Source organism: Ammospiza nelsoni, chromosome 13 (assembly GCF_027579445.1).
Source record: "Ammospiza nelsoni isolate bAmmNel1 chromosome 13, bAmmNel1.pri, whole genome shotgun sequence".
NCBI lineage: Eukaryota > Metazoa > Chordata > Aves > Passeriformes > Passerellidae > Ammospiza > Ammospiza nelsoni.
In genome coordinates, this window is record NC_080645.1 from 19,110,399 (window position 1) to 19,135,094 (window position 24,696).

At 37.9% G+C, this 24,696-nt stretch overlaps 1 protein-coding gene across 1 annotated transcript in view; it reads left to right on the plus strand.

Annotated features, from left to right (window-relative positions):
• Positions 1–24,696, plus strand: part of USP10 (ubiquitin specific peptidase 10) — a 50,175-nt gene that overhangs the window by 21,952 nt on the left and 3,527 nt on the right. The window contains exons 3-12 of the mRNA XM_059481448.1: positions 1,305–1,350; positions 5,716–6,726; positions 12,147–12,238; positions 13,721–13,830; positions 14,272–14,327; positions 15,493–15,596; positions 16,296–16,395; positions 19,189–19,369; positions 22,310–22,475; positions 24,044–24,188. Of these exons, the coding sequence (XP_059337431.1) occupies positions 1,305–1,350; positions 5,716–6,726; positions 12,147–12,238; positions 13,721–13,830; positions 14,272–14,327; positions 15,493–15,596; positions 16,296–16,395; positions 19,189–19,369; positions 22,310–22,475; positions 24,044–24,188 (2,011 nt within the window). The remainder of the gene's footprint in view (positions 1–1,304; positions 1,351–5,715; positions 6,727–12,146; positions 12,239–13,720; positions 13,831–14,271; positions 14,328–15,492; positions 15,597–16,295; positions 16,396–19,188; positions 19,370–22,309; positions 22,476–24,043; positions 24,189–24,696) is intronic.

Consider the following 24,696-nt stretch of genomic DNA (forward strand, 5'->3'; position numbering starts at 1 on the left):
TCTCTTCCAACCCAGTGATTCTGTTGTCTAAAATGTCCCTTTTACATGTGACATTTTTGGCACATGTTCTGTGTCATACCTTTAGGCTGGGATGGTTCACAGTTCTGTGGAACAAGGCAGCTTTGCAAGGGTGCTGTTGATTAATCTGATATGTTGGGGACCAAGAAGCTGACTACTTTTTAAAAATCTTCTTATTCTCTGAAGGTCTTTGCTTTGGATAAAAACAAAAATTGCAAGGAGTACCATAAACTTACAGACATTTAAAGTAATTTTTTAGCTCTAAGTAAAATTATATTGAACCTGTGCTCAAAATTAAGATGGAGCTTGACCCATTGATTCTCATTTTTGGCTTGAAAAGATGATATATTAAGATGTATTGAGGTTCATAAATGGGTTTACAGCTTGTGGTTTTTTAAAATACTTTTGCAGTGGGATTTCAGGAATATTTTTCTTGCTGTTTCTGATGCACTGGTGCCAGCAGTGCATTAAAAAGGTGATATGTGAGTATGTGTAGCTTAGGGAATTGAAAACTCAATAAAGAAATCTTTTATTTGTTACAGCATTGAGTTAGTGTTTAGAGCAGCATTGTGAAGCTGCTGTGTGCCCTCAGTGCTGTTTCTTCCACTGCAGAAGCAGTTCCACGTTCTCCAGGAGCTGCTGAGTGCAGTGTGGCAGTGGCTGCTGGTTCTGCAGGGGCTTTGAGCTGCTCAGGAGCTTTAGGGGCAGGTGAGGGGGGTCAGGAACTGCCCCCCGTGGGGTTCTGCCAGCCCTGAGCCCATGAAGTGATGGCAGTGTTTATGTAAAGTTATCCACACTCTGTGCTCTGGGTGCTTCCTGCTGATCAACGTGTTCAGGAATCCACCTGAGCTGGAACATTCCAAGGGCCACCCTGCAGCAGGTTAGAGTCAGAAGGTTTAGGTGTGATTGTTCCTTGCAAAGGTTTGTTTCGTCCTTTCCCAGTTTGGTCTGTCTTTGGCTTTTGTCTAAAAAGAGGATATGCTTCTATCCTAAAATAAATTGATGAAGAAAGATGCTGGGAGGTGAATTGAGAGCTTGGTGAGCCTGTGGTGTGTAACCAAGATAATCTTTATCTCTCAGTACTTGTGGTAATCTGCAAGGACACCTGAAGCTGCAGTGTGGGATTTGATAAATATAGAAGCGTGAGTTCAAGGCATCCTCTCCAAAAATCAAATCTCAATTATGATGTTATTTTTTAAAGGATTTGGATGTTTCATATGAAACTGATATGGAATGTTCATAGATTTGCTTTGCCTTTAAATAAGTTTCATTTCTTTTTTGTACAGCTCCCCCCATACAATGAAACAGTTTCATGTGGTATTAAATCCACAGGTAAGTTTCATGATGGTAAGAAATCAAGATTTTTTTTTTTTTAAACTTCAAGGTTGTGACACTTTCCTGAGATTTACTGTAACTTCTCTTTGAATACAGTTGTTACAACTTGCTCAGCACCTACACAGACATAATTAGGTTGGATTTTTAAACTTTACTGAATGATACCTGTGAGAGGTTTGGAAAATCCTGCATTGAACTTCAGCTGATTACAGTGGGCATCTTACTCCTCCTTCACTGTGCTGCCACAGTCAGAGCCCTGTGGAAGCACTGCAGGATGTGGCTGTGAAGATGAGGGGGCTGAAGAGCCATAGCATGAGTGTTTTCTAACAGTTCCAGCAAGGCTGCTCTGCAGGCAGTGCTCTGCTCTGTGCTCCCTTTCACTCCTGTTTCTGCCTGGCTTGGGGCTGTTTTCTGGAGAATCCTGGTTTATTTTTTTTTAATCTCTTGATGAAGGTGTGACTTGATTTAAAACTAAATTACAGAGTTCCCCTTTTAAAGCTGTAACAATCACAGGTCTCCTCTACCTCCACCCCAAAACCTGCCCTTACTTCAGGGTTGTAAGAAGTGGACAGGTAGGTGGGAGCTGCCCTGGCATCCTCACTCTGAATAGTTTTAACCAAACTTCCACAGAATTTTAAGCATCAGGTAAAATCAGGTTTTGATTTATTCCCTGAACCAGAGAGCAAGGAAGCTGAGACCTAGACAGTGAAAATGACTCCAGGTCTCTTTGGGAAATCATGGAAATATTTGACTGAACATTTCTCATAAGTGCTCAGAAGAGGACCAAGCTACACCCCAGTCATTGTCCTTAGAGACTTTGGCCTTCCTTTTAAAGATAAACAAGATAGGCAATCAGAAAGAAGGACCACAGGTCTCATTTGAGAGGAGATTAGCAGCTTTTTGACAATTCAGAAATTTTATTTAGTACCAGTTTTAGGACCCTGAGTAGCTCTAAATAGGAGTTGGAAAGGTTCTTTAAAAAGGCCACATGGTGTGAATTGTCTGTTGGTGACAGGGGCATCCAGTCATTTATTTCTTTGTCTAACTAGATTTAAGTTTTGTTCTTTCAGACTGAGATTTTAATGCTCACAAGCCATACAGAAAGATGGTTTGTACAAATGTCTTTCAGATCATTCCTAGACCTTGAGAGAACCCCTCCCAGCCCTGAGATTAGGTAATGACAGCAAATTAGGTTTTGCTTGAAAAATGTCTTTAACAATCTTGCACTGTACTGTGCATGCACATTATCACTGTGGTGGCTGCATAGGAATCTGTGCAAACTAAACTGGAATGCTTGGTCATGCAGAATATTTGTATTTTTATATGATGACACACACTTACCATGTTACCATTCCCCATAGTCTTCATTTTTTCTGTACTTCAGTGTTTAACTTTATTACAGAATCAGAAGATCTGTTAACACTTCCTAGGAGTAATCAAATCATGGCTTAAACTCTAATGTGCAGAACTCTGTTCACACTAATTAGTGCTGTGCATTCACAGATTTTGGGGTTGTACACAGACTGTCCTTGGAGCATCTGCTGGTGCTTGTTTCAATATGTGTGCCATGTTGTTCATGGCACAGAGATCTGTCTCAGTCCATTCAGAAATAGAGCTGTGAACTAGATTGAAACAAAGATGCCCTGAAGCAAAGTGGAAAGTCAAAACAAATAAGAAAAAAATATTACCTCCTATTTTTCTCAAATAAACTTGACACAATCTTACAGCAAATGAGCTTCTGGCAGTCATTGCACAGACTAACTGTACAGTAGCTGCTGGTATTTGTTACTCTAATCCTGCTGGAAGGTACAAAGATTAATTGCTCAGATGTAACTTCCTAATTTGTTTGTTAAATGCTACAACATCAGTTCTGCTCTTGGCAAGGTTTCAGCCTATGATGTTGTGTAAGGGATGTGTTCTGTTTTCTGCTCCCCACTAGCCCTGAGTGTAAAATAAACTGATAAATTCACCAAAACTAGAAAAAAAGCTCCCTTAGATGATATTTTTTGCCAGGTTAGTTCTGGGTCCCACAAGTGCTGGGAGCTTGCTGGGGACAGAGGAGCAGGACGGGGGTCCAGAGGTGACAGCTTTCACCTTGGCCTCTGATGGACTTGACTCACCCACGGAGGGAAACCACAGTCTTTGTTCTGAAGCAATTGCTATTTTCTTGAACTTGGATTTTAGAAAAGAAGTAGTCATGAATTATTTGTGGTAGGGATTTGAAATGTGCCCAGAAATTCATTTTTGTCAAAGTTGGAGGAATATCGGGTGTTAGCAATTATTACCTGTGCTTTGTGCTGTTGTAACAAAGGGTAGAAAGAACCATAAACAGATGAGCTAATGAGGAATGGTTTTGTTGTGGATTTGTATCCCTTAAAGCCCCCAGAACTTTGCATTTGCCCTCAGATGGAGCTGTGTGGGCACTGCCAGCCCCGGGCACCCAATGCCCACCAGGCACAGCTCCCCCTCCCTGGCTCCAGGCTGCTGCTGTTTTACAAAGGAGCTTCAGCCCTCTCTTCTGGGTGCTGATGGCTCCTCAGTGACTGCAGAGTGGTTGGTGAATGGCAGACAGGGTGTTAAAATGTTTTCTCACAGGGAGAGGGGAGGGGAAAAATTAGAAATCTAGAAATTAGAAATTTGAAATTCACTCTCTTCCTAAGATGATTTAGAGAAACCAGATGTGTGTGGAATTTTTACCCTTTTTTATTCTTAAAAAGTCTCCTTTAGTCTGACAGGCAGCAAGATTGAAGTTGATATGTGACCTGTTTTCTTCTCATATAGTCAGATTAATAGATCAATGCAGAAAAGCAATTAGCATCTTTTTAATTTTTCATTAAATCATAATGTGTTGGTATTGCATGGATAAGTCAGACATCAACACACATTGTATGTTTGTTACTCTTCATCTGATATTAAAAAATGCAGATTCTTGTTCCCTTCACATTTTTAAAGCTAAAATATTTGTTAGCAGATTTTTCTAGAGAACATCCAGAACTGCAAAACTTTTATATTGACAGTCATATATCAAAATATTCCCTGCTAGATTGTTTTCCCAGAGGATTTTTTTCCTTAGGTGTGTGAATAACTTCTTTTCTGGGAACTGTTGGTTGCTTTTTGTTGTGTTTAAAAAACAATCCACCTCATTTTTAGTGAGTCTGTACTTGCAAATACGTATTTGTTGTTGTCATGCATAATGTAAGTGGCACAAAATGTGAAAAGTTTAGTGCTGTATCCACATAATTCCTTTGGAATTAATATCTAGTGTTGTTTGGTTCTGTAGTAAGTCTTAAAATTGGAAATGTGTTTGAGCCCCCATGGTTGAGGAAACACAAAATATTAAAATGTAATGTCCTTGGAACAGTAGCCTACATATCATAAAGGCCTGCAGAGCTTTAGAATGTCAGCTTACCTTCAAAATTCCTGAAACTGTTTCATTAATTTTATATCTTTACTCAGTAGTTACTGAAATAGTTGTAGGTGAAGTATTCAGTGTTACCACTTAGCACACATACATTATAACAAGAAATAAATTCCAGGAAATTGCAGAAATGGTGGCTGAAAATATTTTGTGATACTGAAGCCTGCCATGAGAGTATTTAGTTCCAGGGCAAATAAATAAATCAATAAAACGAAAAACCCTTTTCATAACTTTTCAGTACAACTCCTGTGTACGAGTTGAATGCAGATTTATGTTGAGGTATGTGTTGTATTTTGTCATAAAATCCTGGATTCATGTATATCATTACTCTCACATGGTAATACATTTAATTGTGAAAAAATTATTGAAGTTAGAAATGAGCTTGGAGGCTCAAAAGCTTTAATTGCAGTGTGCCATGCAATTAATAAATTATATTTTTCAGTTATGTTTGGTTGTGGTAAATCCTGCCAGAAGAACCAAACCCAGCCCCTCAAAAAGCAAACCTCACATATGGAAATGTTAAAAAGGAAAAGGCTTGGATTTTGTAGTTGTCAGTTGAACAGACTGGCTTGAAAAAAGCATGGAATTAAGTGTTACACCGTATTTCACAGGCAATTATCCAGTAATTATTTAATACAGATTATTCCTATAGACCTTGGATTTTAATAGATTTCTTATGAGGGGAATTTAATTGGGATTATATGCAGGATTCTACAGTGATTTGGAAATTACATAACTCTGGTTAAGGAAACCTGAATCATGCTCTGCTATCTTTAAGAAAATGATCTTTTGAAAATTGTCATGGTTGAGAATGAGAATTCCTTTTGTTTGGGGAGTGTACTTTGTTTTCTCAGTTACAGCAAAGTAGAAGAGTGTTTTTCTTGCTTTTGTAGCTTTTAGATTCAATGCGATTCTCTGACTGAGATCTGCTTTCTCTTGTCCAGGGGAAGAGTATCAGAGAATAGAATTTGGTGTTAATGAAGTTATCGAGACTCAGTCATCTGTCCTGAACAACACCGACTACAGCATTTCGAGTACTCTGAACCCTCAGGCTCCAGAATTCATTCTCAGCTGTGCCCCCGCTCAGAAAAGCCCAGATGATGCTCTCAGCGACGCCAACTACAACTCCATTGACTGCCAGTTCAGTGACCCCACCCTGGCTCTGGACAGCGGCTCCAACGCCGAAAACGACGCCTTGGCTGGGGGCCTGGGGCAGAGGGAGCGCAAGAAGAAGAAGAAAAGACCCCCTGGGTACTACAGTTACCTGGAAGATGTCCCTGACGGCGTGGCCGCCCCCGAGGCGCTGGTGAACGGCCACGCCTCGGCCGCGGGACTCGGCGGCGCCGAGGACACGGAGCTGCCCGGGGACCTCCCCTCGCTGGCCACGCCGAGGACTTGCAGCAGCCCCGGCAGCTCCGTGGATTTCCTGGCCGGAGCTGCGTGTGCCGAGGCCGGCCCCGGGGGCAGGACTGGCGGGCAGGCCGAGCTTTGCCGCCTGGCTCACTCGGAACAGTTCTGCCTCCCCCCGGAGGCCGTCAGAGAGAGCCCCCTAAGGACAGCTGTTGTACAGGCCTATGCTGGTACTGATACTACTGAAACTCTGGGCGTTACTAATGGACAAACACTTGAATCCTCCTCTGGTGAGGACACGGCTGCCAATGGGGTAGAATTGCACACTGTGGAAAGCTCTGACTCAGACCAAGCTAAGCCTGAGGAAGCTTCACCTACTACTGAGGCGACGGTCCCGCTTGCAGGGTCTGTCCCTGTTAATCAGCCTGCAAAGTCGTGGGCTAGTCTTTTTCACAATTCCAAGCCCTCTGCTTCCACATCTGTGGTCTATGTTGAGACTAAGTATACCCCTCCTGCCACATCTCCTCTGGTCCCTGAAAAACAGGTTGAAGTCAAAGAGGGACCTGTTCCAGTTTCAGAGGATCCCGTAGCCATAAAGATTGCAGGTATAGTTACACACACGAGTGGATGTTACACTGCAAGGGTGTTAGCTCTGGAGTGTGCAGAATTGATAGAGGACGTTGCTCTGGTAATGAGCTGGCTGTTCAAACACTGCATTTGAATTAGCCAGTTTGTATCCCCCTGAGTAAACATTCCAAGCAGGCATTGCCATGTCATTATCCCAGGTACAGGGAAAATATTGCTGCTTGTCAAACAACTTGTCAAACAGTCTGTGGAAGTGATCTGTGGTTTCAAATGGGCTGTGTGCTGTTACAAAAATGAGAGTATGTTAGGTTTGTATGAAAATGGTGTGTTACATTATCCAATATTTACAATTTTGTAGTATTCCATTGCAAGAAGAGTATTACTGTATTTATACCAAAGTAGCTGAAATTCCTGGGCACTAAACAGCAGTTGAAATGTAATGGCTACATAGGTCTTTCTTCAGAAATTTCAATTCAGAAAATAACTATATTTACTAAAATGCTTCTTGAGGGGTCTCTCCTTCCAGTTTAACCATTACAAACAGTATTGCTTTATCCATAACCAATACGTGCTGTTCCCAGTTCAGGAATAACCCTCAGGAGTTGTCCAGAGGGGACATCAGGACAGGGAATGAGTGATACAAAAGCTTTGACACTTGGTCTTGTCATATTTGTGCTCTTAATGGGAAATGCTAGAAGCTGCAGGAGGCTGGTTGTGCAGATTCAGCCAGAAATGGTGAAGTTCTCCCAGCTTGGGTGCATTTTGTGTCACTGACTCAACAGTGTTGGAACCAAAGTAATTATTTTAAATCTGTGAAGTGGTCACTGTGTGAGATGGCTTTGTGCAGAGTCCTGCTGTTTATACTACAAGCTAATTTACAGGTGCAATGCTGCTTTGAAAGTGACAGCTTCAAGTCAGGTTTGCACTCTGAGCAGAAGCTGACCTGAGCTGATGTCCAGAGTGCCCATAGCTGTGTGCTGCCTCTCCTCCCCCTTACTCTGCAATGGTTTCAGTACTGAGATTTGTCTGTTGTGAGCTGTCAGAATAATTTATATTTCAGTGTATTTTCCACTGAGATATCACAAACACTGTATTACAACAATATATATATATAGAAAAGCAGGTGATTACAGTCTGTATGAACCCATATGGGGAAGGTTGTCTTAAAATCTGAAGCTATCATTTGGTAATGATTTTTAATTTAAAACTCTTTTGTGACCATCATAAAGCTAGGATTGCTTGCCATGAATGGAAAAAGTTTTTTTCTCTTGTCCATGTTGTTCCAGCAGTAAGTTAACTTTCTAGACTTTCACTGCTTCTGTACTGTTTTTTGCCACCAGGTGGGAGCAGAGCTTTTTATTCTGTCTTCACTGTAGTAAAACACAAATGTAACTTTTACCCAGTTTTCTTCTACACCGTCACTATTTGCTTGCTCTTTGGGCAGAGGAATAATCTGAGTGTAGATAAAAGGAATTCATCAGCTCATTGTAGCTGATTTAGGTAGGAATTATTGCTGCAATTCCTGTAATTCAGATGCTGCTGGTTTTGGTGTAAAATGTTTACTTGAAGACCTGAATGCCATGTGATCAGTGCTCTGCTCTGTGGAAAAAGGTGTTTTTCTTTATTTTCTTTATATGTACTCGAAAAACAGGTACCTGAGTGCTTTTTTCATCCTCCCACACTCAAAAAATGTGCTACGAGAACTTCAGTTCATGCTTTCCAGACAGATCATTGCTGTGTTCTGTAGATAATTAATTTCAAATCTCCTGCCTCAGTCATCATCACTGTGAGAGGCTCTGTGTGTTTGTCAGGTGTGTTCCTTGCTTTCCCTGTGGCTGAGTTGAGATCCCCCTGTTGGGTTTGTTGGGAATTCAGCAACTTCAGCTCATTCCAATGGGAATGAAATTTTTACCACAAGTTTTATGGGGTGCTGGACACAGGTAATAAACTCTACACCTGAATTAGCAGGCAAAATTAACAAATCAAATTAACAAACAACCCAGTGCTGGAGTGCCAAGGTCCTTCTGCACAGTTTTTATTTAGAACACAAGAAGAGGAGTTGTTTTTCCAGGGACAAATTGTTGGTTTGTACTTCAATTTCAGCAGTTATTACAAGGGAGGTTAATGATTCACAGGCACCCTGAAGATCATTTAATGCTGCTTAATTCAGCCTGCAGAGATCTGTGGTTCCTTTAGTCTCAAAGACAGAAGCTACACAAGGTAAGGAGATGATCAGGACTAGAAAATAAATAGAACAGACAAATTTCATGTTAATCTTGATGAGAAACAAAGGCAGGAGAGGTAATTTTAGCAAGTGCCCAAGATGCATCTGCTGTGCAGGTACAGAAAGAGACAAGTGCAGTAATTATGCACCACAGCCTAATTTAGATGCTAGGACAAACATTTTAATAATTAATATCTATGGGATAGTAAGGTCATAAATTATATTGGTGAAAAATACGACTCTTCAGGGCTTTACTTGCCACATTTCACAGCTGATCCCCTACAATTATAACCTGATAATTAATAATGCCTTACATAGTGTAGGAAATAAGTGATTGGGAAAATATCAATTCTCTGAGTAGCCTTTTAACTATTCTTGGTGATCTTTGGTTTAGATTCTCTTACTGCAATTTTTCCTATTTTCTGAATCATGTTTTCTTGCAGTGTTTTTATTGTGGGTCATGGAGGTAACAGTGCCCATAAAATCTGTTTACAACAGGCAGGATTTCAGGTGAATCAAAGAACAGAAACTTTTAAGATCTGACTAAATCTGGAATGATTTTAAATTAGAAGGAAGGGAATCCAATAAATACAAGTGTGGGAGACACCAGAACACCAAACCAAATGAGAGTACAATGTGAAGAACTAATGGTGGACATATTAGACAAAAAGATCTGGAAGTTCTAGGGAATTGATGAGTGTCTTTAGTACACCTGAAGAAAACAAAGGTTTTTTTCCCTGTGTGTGTTAATACCAATTTACATGGAAAACATGGAAAATAACAAATTCTGCTGTGGAGGACTTGATGCAATGGGCTTTCCTTCTGAAGGAAAATTTCATGGTGCAGCAGCAAAAATGGAAATAAGATTTAAAAACCATGTAGGCAAACATGAAATATTCAGAGTTAATTTGTGTCGGATGATATTGTTGGCATGACCGTGGTTGTAAATCCAAATTTACAAAACAAATTCATCAAGAAGATGGTGATTCATAAAGTGAAGAAGATCACTTCTGCCAAGGCTAGTGATAAAATTAAATTAATTCAGATTGAAAGAAAGGTGTTCCAATATATAGTAGAAGATTTCTTTCTCATTGTAAAGGTAGGTAGATGCTAGAGCAAGGAGTTGTGGAGACATCCAGGATCTGGGGGTTTTATAATCTTCAGAAATGCAGCCTTTTGTACATTCAGACTTGTTTCTTACAGGAAATGTTTTTGTTTAGGGACATCCAGCAATGTTGTCCTGGGATTTTTTAGGCCTTATCCAGATTTGAGGAAAGATCAGTGGCAGAGACAATATTCTCTAAATCAGGGCCTTAAGCCAAGAGTTCAGTTCCTGACTTGTAAGCACCTTTATCTCTTCAGCATGGACACCACATCCACGGGGCTCCTCTTGCCTTAAACTCTGGATTTGCTTTGTTAGGAGATCACCTTGCTAAAGAAAAATGTGAGAGGTAATTGTAATAACGAAACCCAATGGATGAACTTCAGCTAAATGCTTTCTGTTTACCAACAGAAATATCTGAACATTTCACAAATCAGTACCCTCCAAAAGAAATAAGTTTTCTGGGTGATGGCATGAGCTTTCCAACAGGTTTTGAAATGTTAAGATTTTCTCCCAGTCGTCTGTTTTTCTTCTGATACATTTGTAAAAGTTCTTTAGTTACTGTGTGTTAATGTGAGCTGGAAATGTGCTGTTGGATGTAATTGCTGTAGACAAACCCAGGTCTTTGTTAAAAGAAACAAAACTCCAGCAATGGCACTGGAGCCTGTTCCCAGAGCAGCTTTGTGACCACAAGAGGATGCTAAAGGTCCTCTTAATGCCTTTATTGAGCATGATGCAAAAACGGGGAAGAAAAGAGTTAATGTAAAAAGTTATTGATAGACACAAAAAATAGAACTTTTCCTGTTACTTTTATCCTTATTTTCAACAATGATGAATTATGTTAACAGAAATATTGTGTGTGAACACAGTTCAAATGTTGCTGCTCTGACAATACATTCTGAAGCACTTGAGCAGTAATTTAATAACATATTTTAGCCTTCACTAGAAAAGAATCTTACTCTGCATCTGTGCTACCTCATCTTCCACTTTACATTTCTTTGCTGTCTGCTCTTTCAGGTGGCACGTTCTTTATGTAATGGACAAGGGAATGAAACTTTATTTTTTTGTCAATTTTGTTTGCTTAGAACTGATGTTATCTGCAGGAAATATCATCTTATAGATAGATAGGGAGATAGCTTGGCAGCAGAAGGATGTGGATTTTGCTTGCAGTTCTGCCATCTCCTCTGCTTGCTTTCAGCTTTGTACCTCTACTTTTGTACCTACATCATGTTATTTTATCTTTTTAGTCCTGTAGTGAACAGCTCAAATTCTTTCAGGTTATAGCATGTAAAACCTTTAGAGCTCCTCACATTTATTATAAAAAAACTCACCCCTCTGGTACACAATTGCTGTATTTACTTACAGTTCGTATTTTGTCTTGTATACACCTAATTTTGCACGTTTAAAGTTTATGAGCTCCAATATTTTCTTTGAACAGTTCTTATTTAGGTTTCTAAATAACAGGTCAGGATTCCTGGAAAAGCTCCTTTTGTTTTTCTTGGTTTCATAACTGGGACAGACTAATGTGCAGTGGTTTCTAAGTTTTCAGCTTGGGTTTTGAAAGCAGGAAAGAGCAGGAATTACATTATGTAAGGCTGTTATCTCATAGATTTTGGAAGTGTTAAATAAAACTGTGTGTTCTGAAGAGCAGAGCACACCAGTCTGTGTCTTTGCACTGAGATGATTTTGTTGTGAGCTTGGTGAAACTTCTGAACTGAGACTGCTGCACTGACTTCACCCCTCTTCAAAGCAGGAAAATGTGGGAAATACTTCATAAAGCTGGTGACAAATGATTCCAGCTGATTGCATTTTATATCTGTGTATGTATCTATGTAGCAATATAAATAAATTATCTGGATTTAGGGAAACAAACACCCAAATCAATAGATCTTGCTTTGGAATGATCAGTTTTGTGTCAGCATCTCCTGATCTGAATCCCAGGATCTTCAGTGGAAGAAAATCGTCTGGTTTGGAGTGTGAGCAGTGGGTAAATGGAGTGGAAATCATCTGCTGGAGCTTCTGGGAATCTTCCTCATTGGTTTGAATTTCTGTGTAATGCTGCAGCAGATATTTGTGTGATGTTGATGCTCAATTTACTGTTTCTCATTCTGCAGAAATACTGGAAAATGTAAGACTAATACATAAACCAGTGTCTTTGCAACCCCGAGGGCTGATCAACAAAGGAAACTGGTGCTACATCAATGCTGTATCCTTCTCTGGGAAAAATTAATGCTCTTAATTGATATTTTTATATTATATCTGTCAGAGTTGTTTTGGATTGTTCTGGTGAGTATTTTATAAAGGTGTTCTGTTTTCCCAGGTCCTGCTGCTGTGGTTAAAATGTTGAAGTGTAGCAGCCAGAAATGCAGGGGGATTTTGGATCATTGAGCCTGGTGTGCAGGGTTCCCCTGCAATCCTGTTTGCAGTTTGTTACCTGTGTCAAAATATTTCAGAAGGGTAACTTCTGACTGAAACCCTGGTGATTTCCAGCAGTGTTTCCCCTTGATTCTGTGCATCCATTTAAATGGTTATTTCTCTTTTGCACTTGGGCTTTGTTTTGCAGTTTTAAGTGGATCATTTGGGTTGGTGCTAAGCAGGTTGTCACTGTTGTCTCATCTGTGTCAATCAGCATTTAATCTAAATTAATCCTACTACAATCTTCCATATGGAAGATGAGTTTGCTCTTAATGAATTGGAGTTGTATTCCCCTGTGAAAATAACTTTTACCCTGAGGAACAGAAAGCACCTTCCCTCTATGGTATATTATGATATTGATAAAAAACTATTAATAATTAAGAAAAATTGTCTCCCATGTCAGCAAGGTGACACTTGGGATACTTCCAGTGCTGGTACTGCTAGTGAAAAATGTTAACACCAATTTCAAGACTGATCATGGCAGATCCTAATGAACCATTTCTAGGCCAACAACTGTGCCTTAAATAAAGCTTTTATCTTACATAATCAGTTCTGCACATTTGGTTATATACACTATATATATTAGTTCCCAGTTTTTCAGCCTTGAGATTTTACATTGGTTTTTGCACATTGTAGGGGATCAAATTAATCTCTCTTCAGCTGTTGAGAGCAATGCCTTATTTTGTCATTTCCCTTTCCCTCCAGTTTTAGTGCATTTCTTCTGTTCACTGCTCTCACCAAATTATGATCTTTTTAGATTATTATTCTTCCAGCATATCTGGAGTTTTCCAGGTTGCTCCTGACCCTTTGCAGTGCAGAATGTCTCACATCTCAGCAGGTTTTGCTTTGGTTGCAGGGGTGAATCAGCACCTTTAAGTTTCAGCTGATTTCTTCCATTCTTCTCAGAAAATGTGTTCCAGGTTATCTCCTGCCAGTTTTCTAATGGTTAATTCTCTAAAGTCCTTCCTATGAAAGTTCTTTTCCTCTCCTCCTCCTGGATTAAGTTTCCTTTGCCATGAATTCAAGTTTTTGCCATGATTAAAATATCAGTGAAATCACTGCATGTTCCACGATGCTGGGGTTTTTTTAAATACAATTTCTGTATGTTGGTTAATGTTGTGATAAAGCTTCATCCTCTTTTCCAGTTAAATTCTTGGATTGATCTACTTCATAGGGAAAACAGAGCTGCATTTTTACTGTTTTGCATCTAATTGAATATTTGGTTGGTACACAGATGCCATTTCCTGCATATTTCCTTAATGCCACTGCATAGACCCTGCAAGCCTTGGTTGCTTGCCCTCCAATGTATCATTTAATGAAGTCCATTCCAATGTATTCCAAATCGCAGAGGCCGTGCACCTCCACACCAATGCTAGACAGTTTGTAAGTAGCTTGGGAAAAAGGAATCAAACTCTGGGATGTGGCTGAACTCCTTCAGAAATACCTAACAATGGCTGTTGATAGAAGCTGATCTGTGGCCAGAAGTTTTTCATGTGTTTTTGGGTGACACTTTTATAAAGAACTTGGTGTTTTACAAGTGCTTGGATTGTCAAGGAAGAGAATTCCTGTTGCATTGGGAGTATCAGTTTTGTGAAATGTTTAATGTGCAAAATTGAACTGTGGGAGGTGCAAGGACCAGGCCAACACCTGGGTTTCACTGCAATGATCAGGTGGATTTTTATGTCTGAGCTTCACCCAGATTTCTGTGATACTCTTGGATTTTGTTTTGTTTTGGCAGTCAGAGTGGCAATGTTCTAATTTTATTATTTGTTCTTCTAAGTGTTAAATTGCTGCTCATGTCCAGTTGCTTCCCTTCTGTTTCAGTGTTCGTTTAATGAATGAGTTCACTAATATGCCTGTGCCTCCTAAAGCAAAGCAAGGTGAGTGGGAGCAGGGGCACAAAGCAGAAAATGATGGGGAGAAGCCTTTGGGGTAAAGATCTGCATGAGGGGGGTGTTGCACCTTGGATTTTTTCCTTCTCTTTGGTGGACCCAAGTGTAGAAGTGCAATAGGAACAGTTTTTGTTGAAGGTTCACTTAATTTAAAGATGCCTTCTAAGAAAATGCCCTTTCTAAGAAAATCACTTGATACTCCCTGCATTTTCCTTCCTTCCTTCCATAGTGCCAGCTGTTTGTTTATCAGATTGCTCAGTTCTGCTCCCTAAATCCTGAACAATCACTGATTTGGAACAAAATGTGCCCAGAACAGGTCCCTTAAGCACTTGGAGATTGCCTGCAGAAATATTATCCTGGCTTCTGATTCCAGTGGGAAAACTTCAGACAGATCTGATTTCTCCTAATACATATTTATTTATACATATTTAGGCTCAGTGCTGATTATGAAGTGAGGAATAGCATATTTTTTGATGCAAATAAATGATCTTAAAGGTTTCAGTTGTTTAATCTTCATTTTAAGCCAAGTCTGTTGTATTGCAAACTTGTAGAAACAAGCACATTCCTGAAACTATTCTTTATGTAACATGATAAGGAAATATCAGGAGGAGCTGGTTGTTCCAGTGATTTCCAAACAGATCAGACATTTCTGTGGTTTCTTTCTGTGAAACAAATCTTACTGGCTTATGCAACTTATTTTACTTGTAGGTCATTTTCTTGTGTAGTTTTCAAGTACAGTTCTGAGGCCTTGTATTGCCATTAGTGGAACATTTTGTCAGGCTGTTCTTGGGGTTTTTATTCTGCAGTGAGCAAAAGGGATCTGTTAGAAATGCAGATACACAGAAGGTTTAAGGATGTGTTCTTCAAAAGAAATGCAAAAATGCAAATAGCACTAAAAGTGTTCTTTTATGATGGCTGTTGATATTCTTGTTAATCTCAGAACTTTTCCTATCTGTGAGTTTATGCAGGGTGATATGTTTTAAAGCAGTGAAGGTTGTGTCTTGTAACTTCTGACCTCAAAACTCCAAATTAAACCATTAGTAAAAAAGTGCTGGACTCCAAAACTAGTGATGTGTGAAGAGACTATTAAGCTATAATGTAAAAAATCCCTTTTATTTATTATTACTTACATGATTTCTCTTTCACCTTGCAGCTTTAGGTGATAAAATAGTGAGAGACATCCGACCAGGAGCTGCCTTTGAACCAACCTACATTTACAGGCTCTTGACAGTTATAAAGTCAAGTCTGTCAGAAAAGGTGAGACTTCAAATCCTTGACTGGTGCCACTGCATTGCAGGGCAGTCCCAGTCCTTAAAACTCTGCAAAAAACCTCAGATTCTGCTCAAATGCCACTAAAACCAGCTCATTGAGAGCTCATTAATGAGGCTCAACTGTCTTGGGACCTGAATTACAGGAAAATCTTAATTACAGGTCTGGCAGTTTGATATGTCAGAATAATAGAAAAATTACTGTTGGAATAGAATATCTCTTTTTATAATGGAGTTACCAATTGATTTACATTTAAGAAATGAGCAGTTGTTCATTTTTATGGGGAATTCAGCTAAGACTGAAGGTCAGGTTTAACTTCAATAGAAAGAAAAGATAATTATTCAAACCATTCTTTGATTTGGCCTTGGCTTGACAGCAACTTTTAAGAGTGGCTGTAAAAGAAATGGAGAGAAAAAAATTCCAGCTCACACAGTAAATGGAATTTGTATGGAGAAAAATGCAGAATTCTTGAAGCCATTGTAGAACTGATGTGTGTATTTACTGCTTAACTGGGTAAAAAAAGAGTTTGTCTTATAATAAAATTTAAACTTTATTTGACATAACTTTAGACTGAGTAGTTGCTAAATTAGTAGGACAATGCTGGATTTGTTCAGTGTCATGAACCTTCTGTTAAAAGGAAACCATGAAAATATCATAGAATTAATTGAAAAAAAAATTTTTGTTCAGGGCAGGCAAGAGGATGCTGAAGAATACTTGGGATTTATCCTCAATGGACTACATGAAGAAATGCTGACCCTCAAGAAACTTCTCTCTCCACATAATGAAAGTTAGTGGATTTTTTTTCTTTAATAGCAAACAATTAATTTCAAATGTTGGTGTTTTGGGTGATTCCATAATAGAGTAGTGCTTGGAGTAGAGGTTGAGATAGGGATAGAATATCATGTTTTAGAGGATTTGGACATAAGCAAATAATATTTTGGTAAAATCTGGATACAGAGAGTCCATTCTGCCCAGTTTATGAATGATCTGAGCAGTTACTGGGTTTCTGGAAAGGCATCATGGCTCTGTCAGTACTCTGAATTGTAAATCACATCCCTTTCTCCTAAACAACAAAACTCAATATTACACATTTTCCTGAGCCCAGCTGAGCATTATTTGGGGCTAACTCCAGGATCAGTGCTATCATTTATAACTCATGCAGTGTCAGTGATTTTTGACTCCATGGGAGTTCAGAAGTACATCAGTGTCTTTTACACTGATCTATAAACCAACTGTTAAGATTTTTTTTTCTACTAATACAAACCAACATAGTAAATTATATGGAAATTCCTACTGACAAAGTTGGAGAATTTGCTTTGAAAGAATTACTAAAATTTATATGCTGAGTAAAATGTCATTTTAGTTTATTTATAGAGGCTTTAGCTTGAACCCCCTTTACAAATAAAATCCTGCAAGCCATAGCCAAGTAAGAATTCAGATCACCAATTCACAGTCACCCATTTTATCTTTAGCAGGGTAAATTTTTGAGGATATAAAATCATGCCATATTTTGTTCCTTAGCTCTGTGCAGTTCATAACCTGAATTTGGCACAGGCTGAAAAAATATTTGCTGAGCCTTGGCTTCCCTGTAAAATACCTGTGCAGAAAAGGAGTTGGATTTAATAATGGCATAATTCTGCTGCCAGAATAACACTTGGCTTTCTAATTTTCTACCACTTAAGTTTACTACTAAAAATATATCAAATTTGTTATTTACATACAGTCATCAGTGAGCTGCCTTCTGTTAACACATGGGTGTGTCATGCAGGGAGCAAAGCTGGAATATGCTTGTTCTTTTTTAAATTAAAAAAAAAATAATTAAAACGATTATGCAATTTTGGGGGTTTTCTATGTGATTTACTGAGAATTATTTAGGGATTTTTTTAGGGATTTATTTGGATTTTTTTGAAAGTTTTAAGGGATCTTTTGGGGATTTTTTAGTGAATTTTAGCAATTTCTGGGAGAATTTTTGGTGATTAAAAAAATTTTGGGGGATTTTTAATGGGATTTATTGAGATTTTTGTGGGATTTTTTAGGATTTTTAAGGGATTTTTTGGTGATTTTTTAGTGAATTTTAAACAATTTTGGGAGATTTTTTTGTAATTAAAAAAAACTTTTAGGGAACTTTTTAGGGATTTTTAATGGGATTTATTAAGATTTTTATGGGATTTATTGGGAGTTTTTTGGGAATTTTTAAGGGATTTTTGGGGACTTTCTGGGATTTTTGAGTGAATTTTTAAGAATTTTTGGGAGATTTTTTGGTAATTAAAAAAACTTTTAGGGGATTTTTTTAGGGATTCTTTAGAGGCTTTGGGGCATTTTGGGGGGAATTTATAGGGATTTATTGGGATTTTTTGGGTGAATTTTAGGGGACTTCTTGGGATTTTTTTGGTGAATTTTTAGCAATTTTTGGGAATATTTTGGTAATTAAAAAAATTTGGGAGATTTTTTTAGGGCTTTTTTGGGATTTTAAATGGGATCTATTGAGATTTTTTATGGGATTTATTAGGAGTTTTTTGGGAATTTTTAAGGGATTTTTGGGGACTTTTGGGGATTATTTTTTAGTGAATTTGTAGCAATTTTTGGGAGATTTTTTAGTAATTAAAAAAAAATTAGGGGATTTTTTTAGGGCTTCTTTAGGCATTTTTGGGGGAATTTTTAGGGATTTATTGGGAGTTTTTAGGGGACTTCTTGGGATTTTTTAGTGAATTTTTAGCAATTTTTGGGAGATTTTTTAGTAATTTTAAAAAATTTTAGGGGATTCTTTTACGGATTCTTTAGGGATTTTGGGACATTTTTTGGGGAATTTTTAGGGATTTATTGGCGTTTTTTGGGAATTTTTAAGGGACTTTTTGGGATTTTTTTGGTGAATTTTTAGCAATTTTGGAGGATTTTTGGCTATTTTTTGGGGGAATTTTTAGAGATTTATTGGGAGTTTTCTGGGGACTTCTTGGGATTTTTTAGTGAATTTTTAGCAATTTTTGGGAGATTTTTTAGTAATTAAAAAACTTTTAGGGGATTTTTTTAGGGATTCTTCAGAGGTTTTGGGGCATTTTTTGGGCGAATTTTTAGGGATTTATTGGGATTTTTCTGGTAAATTTTTAGGGGACGTGGGATTTTTTTTGTGAATTTTTAGCAATTTTTGGGAGATTTTTTAGTAATTTAAAAAAATTTTAGGAGACTTTTTAGGGATTTTTAATGGGATTTATTAAGATTTTTATGGGATTTATTGGGGATTTTTGGGGACTTATTGGGAGTTTTTTTGGGAATTTTTAGTTGATTTTTGGAGACTTTTTGGACTTAATGAATTTTAACAATTTTTGGGAGACCTTTTAGAAATTTTAGAAAAAATTTTAGGGGATTTTGAATAGGATTTAGTAGGATTTTTCATGGTGTTTTTAGGGGGTTTTAATAGAATTTTTGGGGAATTTTGGGGGGATTTTTGAAGGCGCGTTATCCTCAATTATTTCTATTGGGTTTTCTGTTGTTTTTATTGAGTTTTTTACTTTTCAAATCCCTTATCTGCCTGGCTCTCTATCTGTCGGTGTGTCTGACCCTGTGTTTGCCCTGCTCGCTGCAGAGGTGTCGGTGTCCAACGGCCCCGAGGCCCAGAGCGTCCCCAGGGAGGAGGAGCAGGAGGAGCCGGGCGAGGGCAGCGACGACGAGTGGGAGCAGGTGGGACCCCGCAACAAATCCTCCGTCACTCGCCAGGCTGACTTTGTGCAGACCCCAATCACTGACATTTTTGGGGGTCACATAAGGTACAGTGCTTATTCCTACAAGTTCTTGACTTGAAGTGGTTGAAACTTTGAAAATGTCTTAAATGAAAAGTCTGTTGTGAGATCCCGAGCCTTGAATTGCATGGAATTCAGCAAAGGAAAAGGACTTCCCTAATTTTAGGAGTCTTTCCCTAAAAGACTTTCCCTAATTTTAGGAGTTTTTGCCTATTTTTATGGCCTTTGAGGAATCTCATGTTATAACTAAGGATACTGAGAGAGAATGAGATTCACATTGTTTAAGATTTAAGACATCTTTGAAAATGTCTTAAATGAAAAGTCTGTTGTGAGATCCCAAGCCCTGAGTTGCATGTGGAAAAAGACTTTCCCTAATTTCAGGAGTTTTTGCCTATTTTTATGACCTTTGAGGAATCTCATGTTATAACTAAGGATACTGAGAGAGAATGAGATTCACATTGTTTAAGACATCTTTGAAAATGTCTTAAATGAAAAGTCTGTTGTGAGATCCCGAGCCTTGAATTGCATGGAATTCAGCAAAGGAAAAGGACTTCCCTAATTTTAGGAGTTTTTGCCTATTTTTATGGCCTTTGAGGAATCTCATCTCATGTTATAACTAAGGATACTGAGAGAGAATGAGGTTCACATTGTTTAAGACATCTTTGAAAATGTCTTAAGTGAAAAATCTGTTGTGAGATCCCAAGCCCTGAATTGTGTGGAATTCAGAAAAGGAAAAGGACTTCAATTTCAAGAGTTTTTGCCTATTTTTATGACCTTTGAGGAATGTCATGTTATAACTAAGGATACTGAAAGAGACTGAGATTCACATTGTTTTATCTTGACAGTAAAACAATGAATTCAAACATAAAACTTGTGAATTTTAGGTTTTTCAGACCCTTCATGTGTCCCAGAGAAAGCTGTGGTTAATAGTAAAGAAATGTTAAAGGCAAAAGAAGTCTGGAAAAATGTAAATTGTTACAAGATGTTACTGGAATGAAAAGAATGGGCATATCACTTCTGTGCAGGTCTGATACCTGACAAAGGCAGAAAGGAGAATCTGAATGTTTTTTGGAAAGGAAGCCTCCTGACTTGTTTGGAGAAATGTATAATTTAAAATGAAAGCAAAGTAAACACTTGCTAAAAACACACAGCAAAACAAAACTGCTAGACTAGAAGAATTATTTTTAAATTGGAGACAGACACTTAATTGCTGGTGTTTGACTCTCTGTGTTGCCAGATATTGAGTCTAGAAGTGTGAATAATGTGGGCTAGTGCCTTCTGCCTTGGAAATGCTCTGAAATTATTTATTCTTCTGGGTTTTGAGCCAGACAGCTGGTAAATAAAATGATATTTTCCATAGAATTTGGCAGACAGATGTTTGTAGGTATTGATGGAATCCTGCATCAATGGTTCACATACCCAAGGTGCTGTTAATACCCCAGGTGTATTTACCAGAATTTATCACTATTGTTTAGATATCTACATAATTCCATCGGTTTTTATATTAAAAATACAGAGATGATGGCAGTTTTCTGTACAAGTCCATAAAAATGAAATAAAACAAAGGTAATACTGGAAAAAGGGAAAACATTGCACTGAGCAGCTGAAGCACAGGATCCAATCCAACATCTGCTGGCACCACATCCACTTTATTTATCCTTCACACCACAGGAACAGCATCCCCTGGGATGTGGGAAAGCTTCATCCTCAGGGGTGGAGATAGGAAGGGCTGAATATAAAACTGCCAGTAGAATTCCACTAAATGGAAGCTTCAGGAACTGGAAAAATCCAATGGGAAAAGCAGTGAGGAAAAGATGATTTCAATTGGCATCTTCTGTCTGGGGAAACTTCAGGCTTGGGAGTTTTTAGGCTGTCCTTGAGAGGCTTGAGTCTATTAAATGTCTTTTTAGGCTTAATTACTTCAAAACCCCAGCCTATAAAGCCTTTCTTAGCAACATGAGGCTTAAGTGGGGAAGTACAAAGTTTTCCTGGGAATTCTTGCAATGCTTGAGTAATTTTTCATTGAAAATGATTCATTTTCCCACATCCAGCTGAGATTTGTAATTATTCTTATTAGGGGCATGGTTACAGAGAAATCATAGCCCAGTGAAGGTTTTGCTAGCAAATCAATTTCTGCATATCTTGTGAAGAAAATATCCTGAAGAGGTGTTAAAATGTAATTTCTGTTTTTTAAAAACAAAGGTGCTGCTGTTCATGCATTCTCTCCCTCTAAAGGATATATATTTGCCAATATTAAGCTGCATTGGCTTTGTGTTGGTGCTTCAGGGCTTTGCCTGAGTAAAAAGGGCTCTTTTGATTACCCTGAACATTAAAATTAACCTGAATATTAACATTTCCTTCCTGACCTGGAAATATTCCAGCATGGCCAAATGGGTCAGAGCTGTGTTAATTATAATTCTGCTTTCAGTATATAACAACATAATAATTTATATACATGGACAAAATCTTGGTACAGAAAATGATGGGAAGAAAATGAACTGCCAATCCTCAGTGGAGCATAGTTTATATTTTCTATGGCAAGATTTAAGCAAACACTATAAAATCAGTATAAAATTGGTTTTAGAGAAGTGACTGAAAAAATGGTGTAATTTTATTGGAGAATCTGGAATCAGCTGTGATTTTTACAGCACAACACAGATAAGCACTGGCACTTTGCACTTGTGAAGAGCTGTTGGAAAACTAAACTAACAAAAAGAGCCAGGAGGTGAATTTTTTAAAAATGCTTATCAAAATTTTCAGTCTTTTTCTTTAAACTTTGCATAAATAAAACAGTTCAGTTACATTCAGAATACTTTTAGTAGATGAAAATAATTTAAATTGGGATAAGTTGTTAAAACTTGATGTTAAATATAAATTGAGTTACTTAAGTAACTCATTCTTCCTTGAAGGTTCTATCTGGTTGAAAACCACTCTTTATTTCATTTTGATTCCTTTTTTTCTCCACAGATCTGTAGTTTACCAGCAGAGTTCCAAGGAATCTGCCACACTGCAGCTTTTCTTCACCCTGCAGCTGGACATCCAGTCGGACAAGATCCGCACGGTGCAGGATGCCTTGGAAAGCCTGGTGGCCAGGGAGTCTGTGCAGGGCTACACCACAAAAACCAAGCAGGAGGTGAGTTCTGCTCAGCCCTCCCTCACAGCCAGCTGCTAAACTTTGGATTTAAAAGGGTTTTCTTAGAGCTCTGGCTTTACAGAGAGTTGTTGGAGCATGCTGTAACAAAATAGGCACAAACCTTTTCAGTGTCCTGGAGCAGTGAGGTGTCAGCTCTAAAACAAAGCCAGGCCTGTAAATAGGTGGGGTTTGTATTAATGTAATAATTTATTGGGGATTTTAATGGAGAATTATAGTAATATTATTACTATTAATAATATAAACATTAATAGGCTGAACTATGGTAAAGATGCATAATATTATCTTCAATATCATTACTTACTGATTCCTGGGGATTGCCAGATGCTGTTAGTAAAGGAGCAGCTCTTCAGAGTAAATACTTTATATTTTACATATAATACATGACAGTAATAACTGCAATAGAAAAGTACTTACAAGAGAGAAAAGCATGCCTTTGGTTTGGCACTTTGGAGGATAATAATTAAACTTCCCTCACTAAGACCTTGCCTTGTTTCCTGTGTTGGATGATAATAAAGACATCTCTGGTGTGCAGGGATTGTCACCTGGGAATTCTGTGTGCACTGTTGGTAACTCTGGAATTGTAGGTGTTCCTCTGACTTTCATGTCTGTAAGTTTTCAAAATCCTCCAAGTGAGAACAGGATTAGATAAAGAAAGGTTCATTTCCCTTGGAAAGCTAAAGATGAATAGCAGAAATTTGTTTACCTTGAATATTCAGAACACATATTTCTCCAATTGTTTTCCATGTGAAGAAAACATTTGCAAGCTGATTATGATTTACCACAAATATCTTGCTTTGCTTGCCATTCATTTTTTCTTTTTTTACTGCAAATAGTTTAGAGTTTTTGACTGGACAACCCAGTGCTGGGTTGGAAGAAATTAGTTAGGTACTTCGTGATATTTCAGAGTTTGGATGGAAATACAGGCACCCACAGTGTCTTCCAGATCTTTTTTTCAAAAGAAATTCAAATTGAAATAGTTGCTTTTGTGTTAAAATTGTAGTAAAAACACTGAACATATTGTCTGTAGAACCTTGGAGAGAGATAATACTTTTCTCCCATGAGTTTCTATTCAACACATAGGTTCTAGCAGAATGAAGCCATGTATTGAAAAATAATATGATCATGGTTACCAATAAAGAGATTTTTCTCAAAAAATGAAGAAAAACCTTAAATAGTTATTTTGAGAAATATTTTCATGTCTTCATTTCTAGGAAGGGAAAACATTTTTGTTCTACAGTTCTGAGCTCAGCTCCTGGTTTCTAGGCAGAAATTTTGTGGATTGTTTGGTTATAATTATATAAAAATCACTATTTAGTAGAGAAAAGTTTGGTCTTAACTCATATTTTTCCCTTTGAATATATTGAGTTCTCCTTTGAAACAGTGATAGGATTGAAGATCCAGTGGGCTTTAAGTCACAAAGAAGCGTTTATCATAAATTAATACTGCAATAATAACAAATCTGGAAGATTTGCTGCTAGTGTATTTAAAATTAAATACTTAAATTTAAAATTACATTAATTTTAATACTTAAAATGAAATGCTCTCAGGTGGAGATCAGTCGAAGACTCACCTTAGAAAAGCTGCCCCCTGTTCTCGTTTTACACCTCAAACGCTTTGTGTATGAGAAGACTGGAGGATGCCAGAAGCTGATCAAGAATATTGAATATACTGTTGATCTGGAAATCAGCAAAGGTAAGAGATTTAGGAACAGAATTCCCCTCTCCTCATGGGGAACAGAATGTTGTACTTCCTATAGTGTCTGTGTTTTAATTTGCTCCGACACAAGATTTTGTTCTCATTGTTGTATGAAAATTTGGTCATTTTGTTGAATATTTTGTGGGGGTTATTTATGCTCAAAGATCTTAGGAAGATCTAGGAAGTCCCAAAGGTTTTGGGTTGGCCAAATGAGAATTTCTTGTGAGTTTATAGAGTAAAGATATAGGCTGCTGAGGACAAATATGGGAAGTGATCCTCTTGGATCTGTGTCCCTGTCTGTACAAGACTGTTGCCAATATTGGATATTTTTATCACAAATTTAATTCAGAGAAGTCTCAAATTATTTAATTAATGAGTGGCAGTTGGAAGGAAACTGGTGTTTTATTGAAAATGCAGCCTGAAGGCAGACAATCTATAGTGCAGAGGTTAAACAAGGATCCTTTGTTTAACAAGTATCCTAGGAGATACTGACTTTAAATAATGA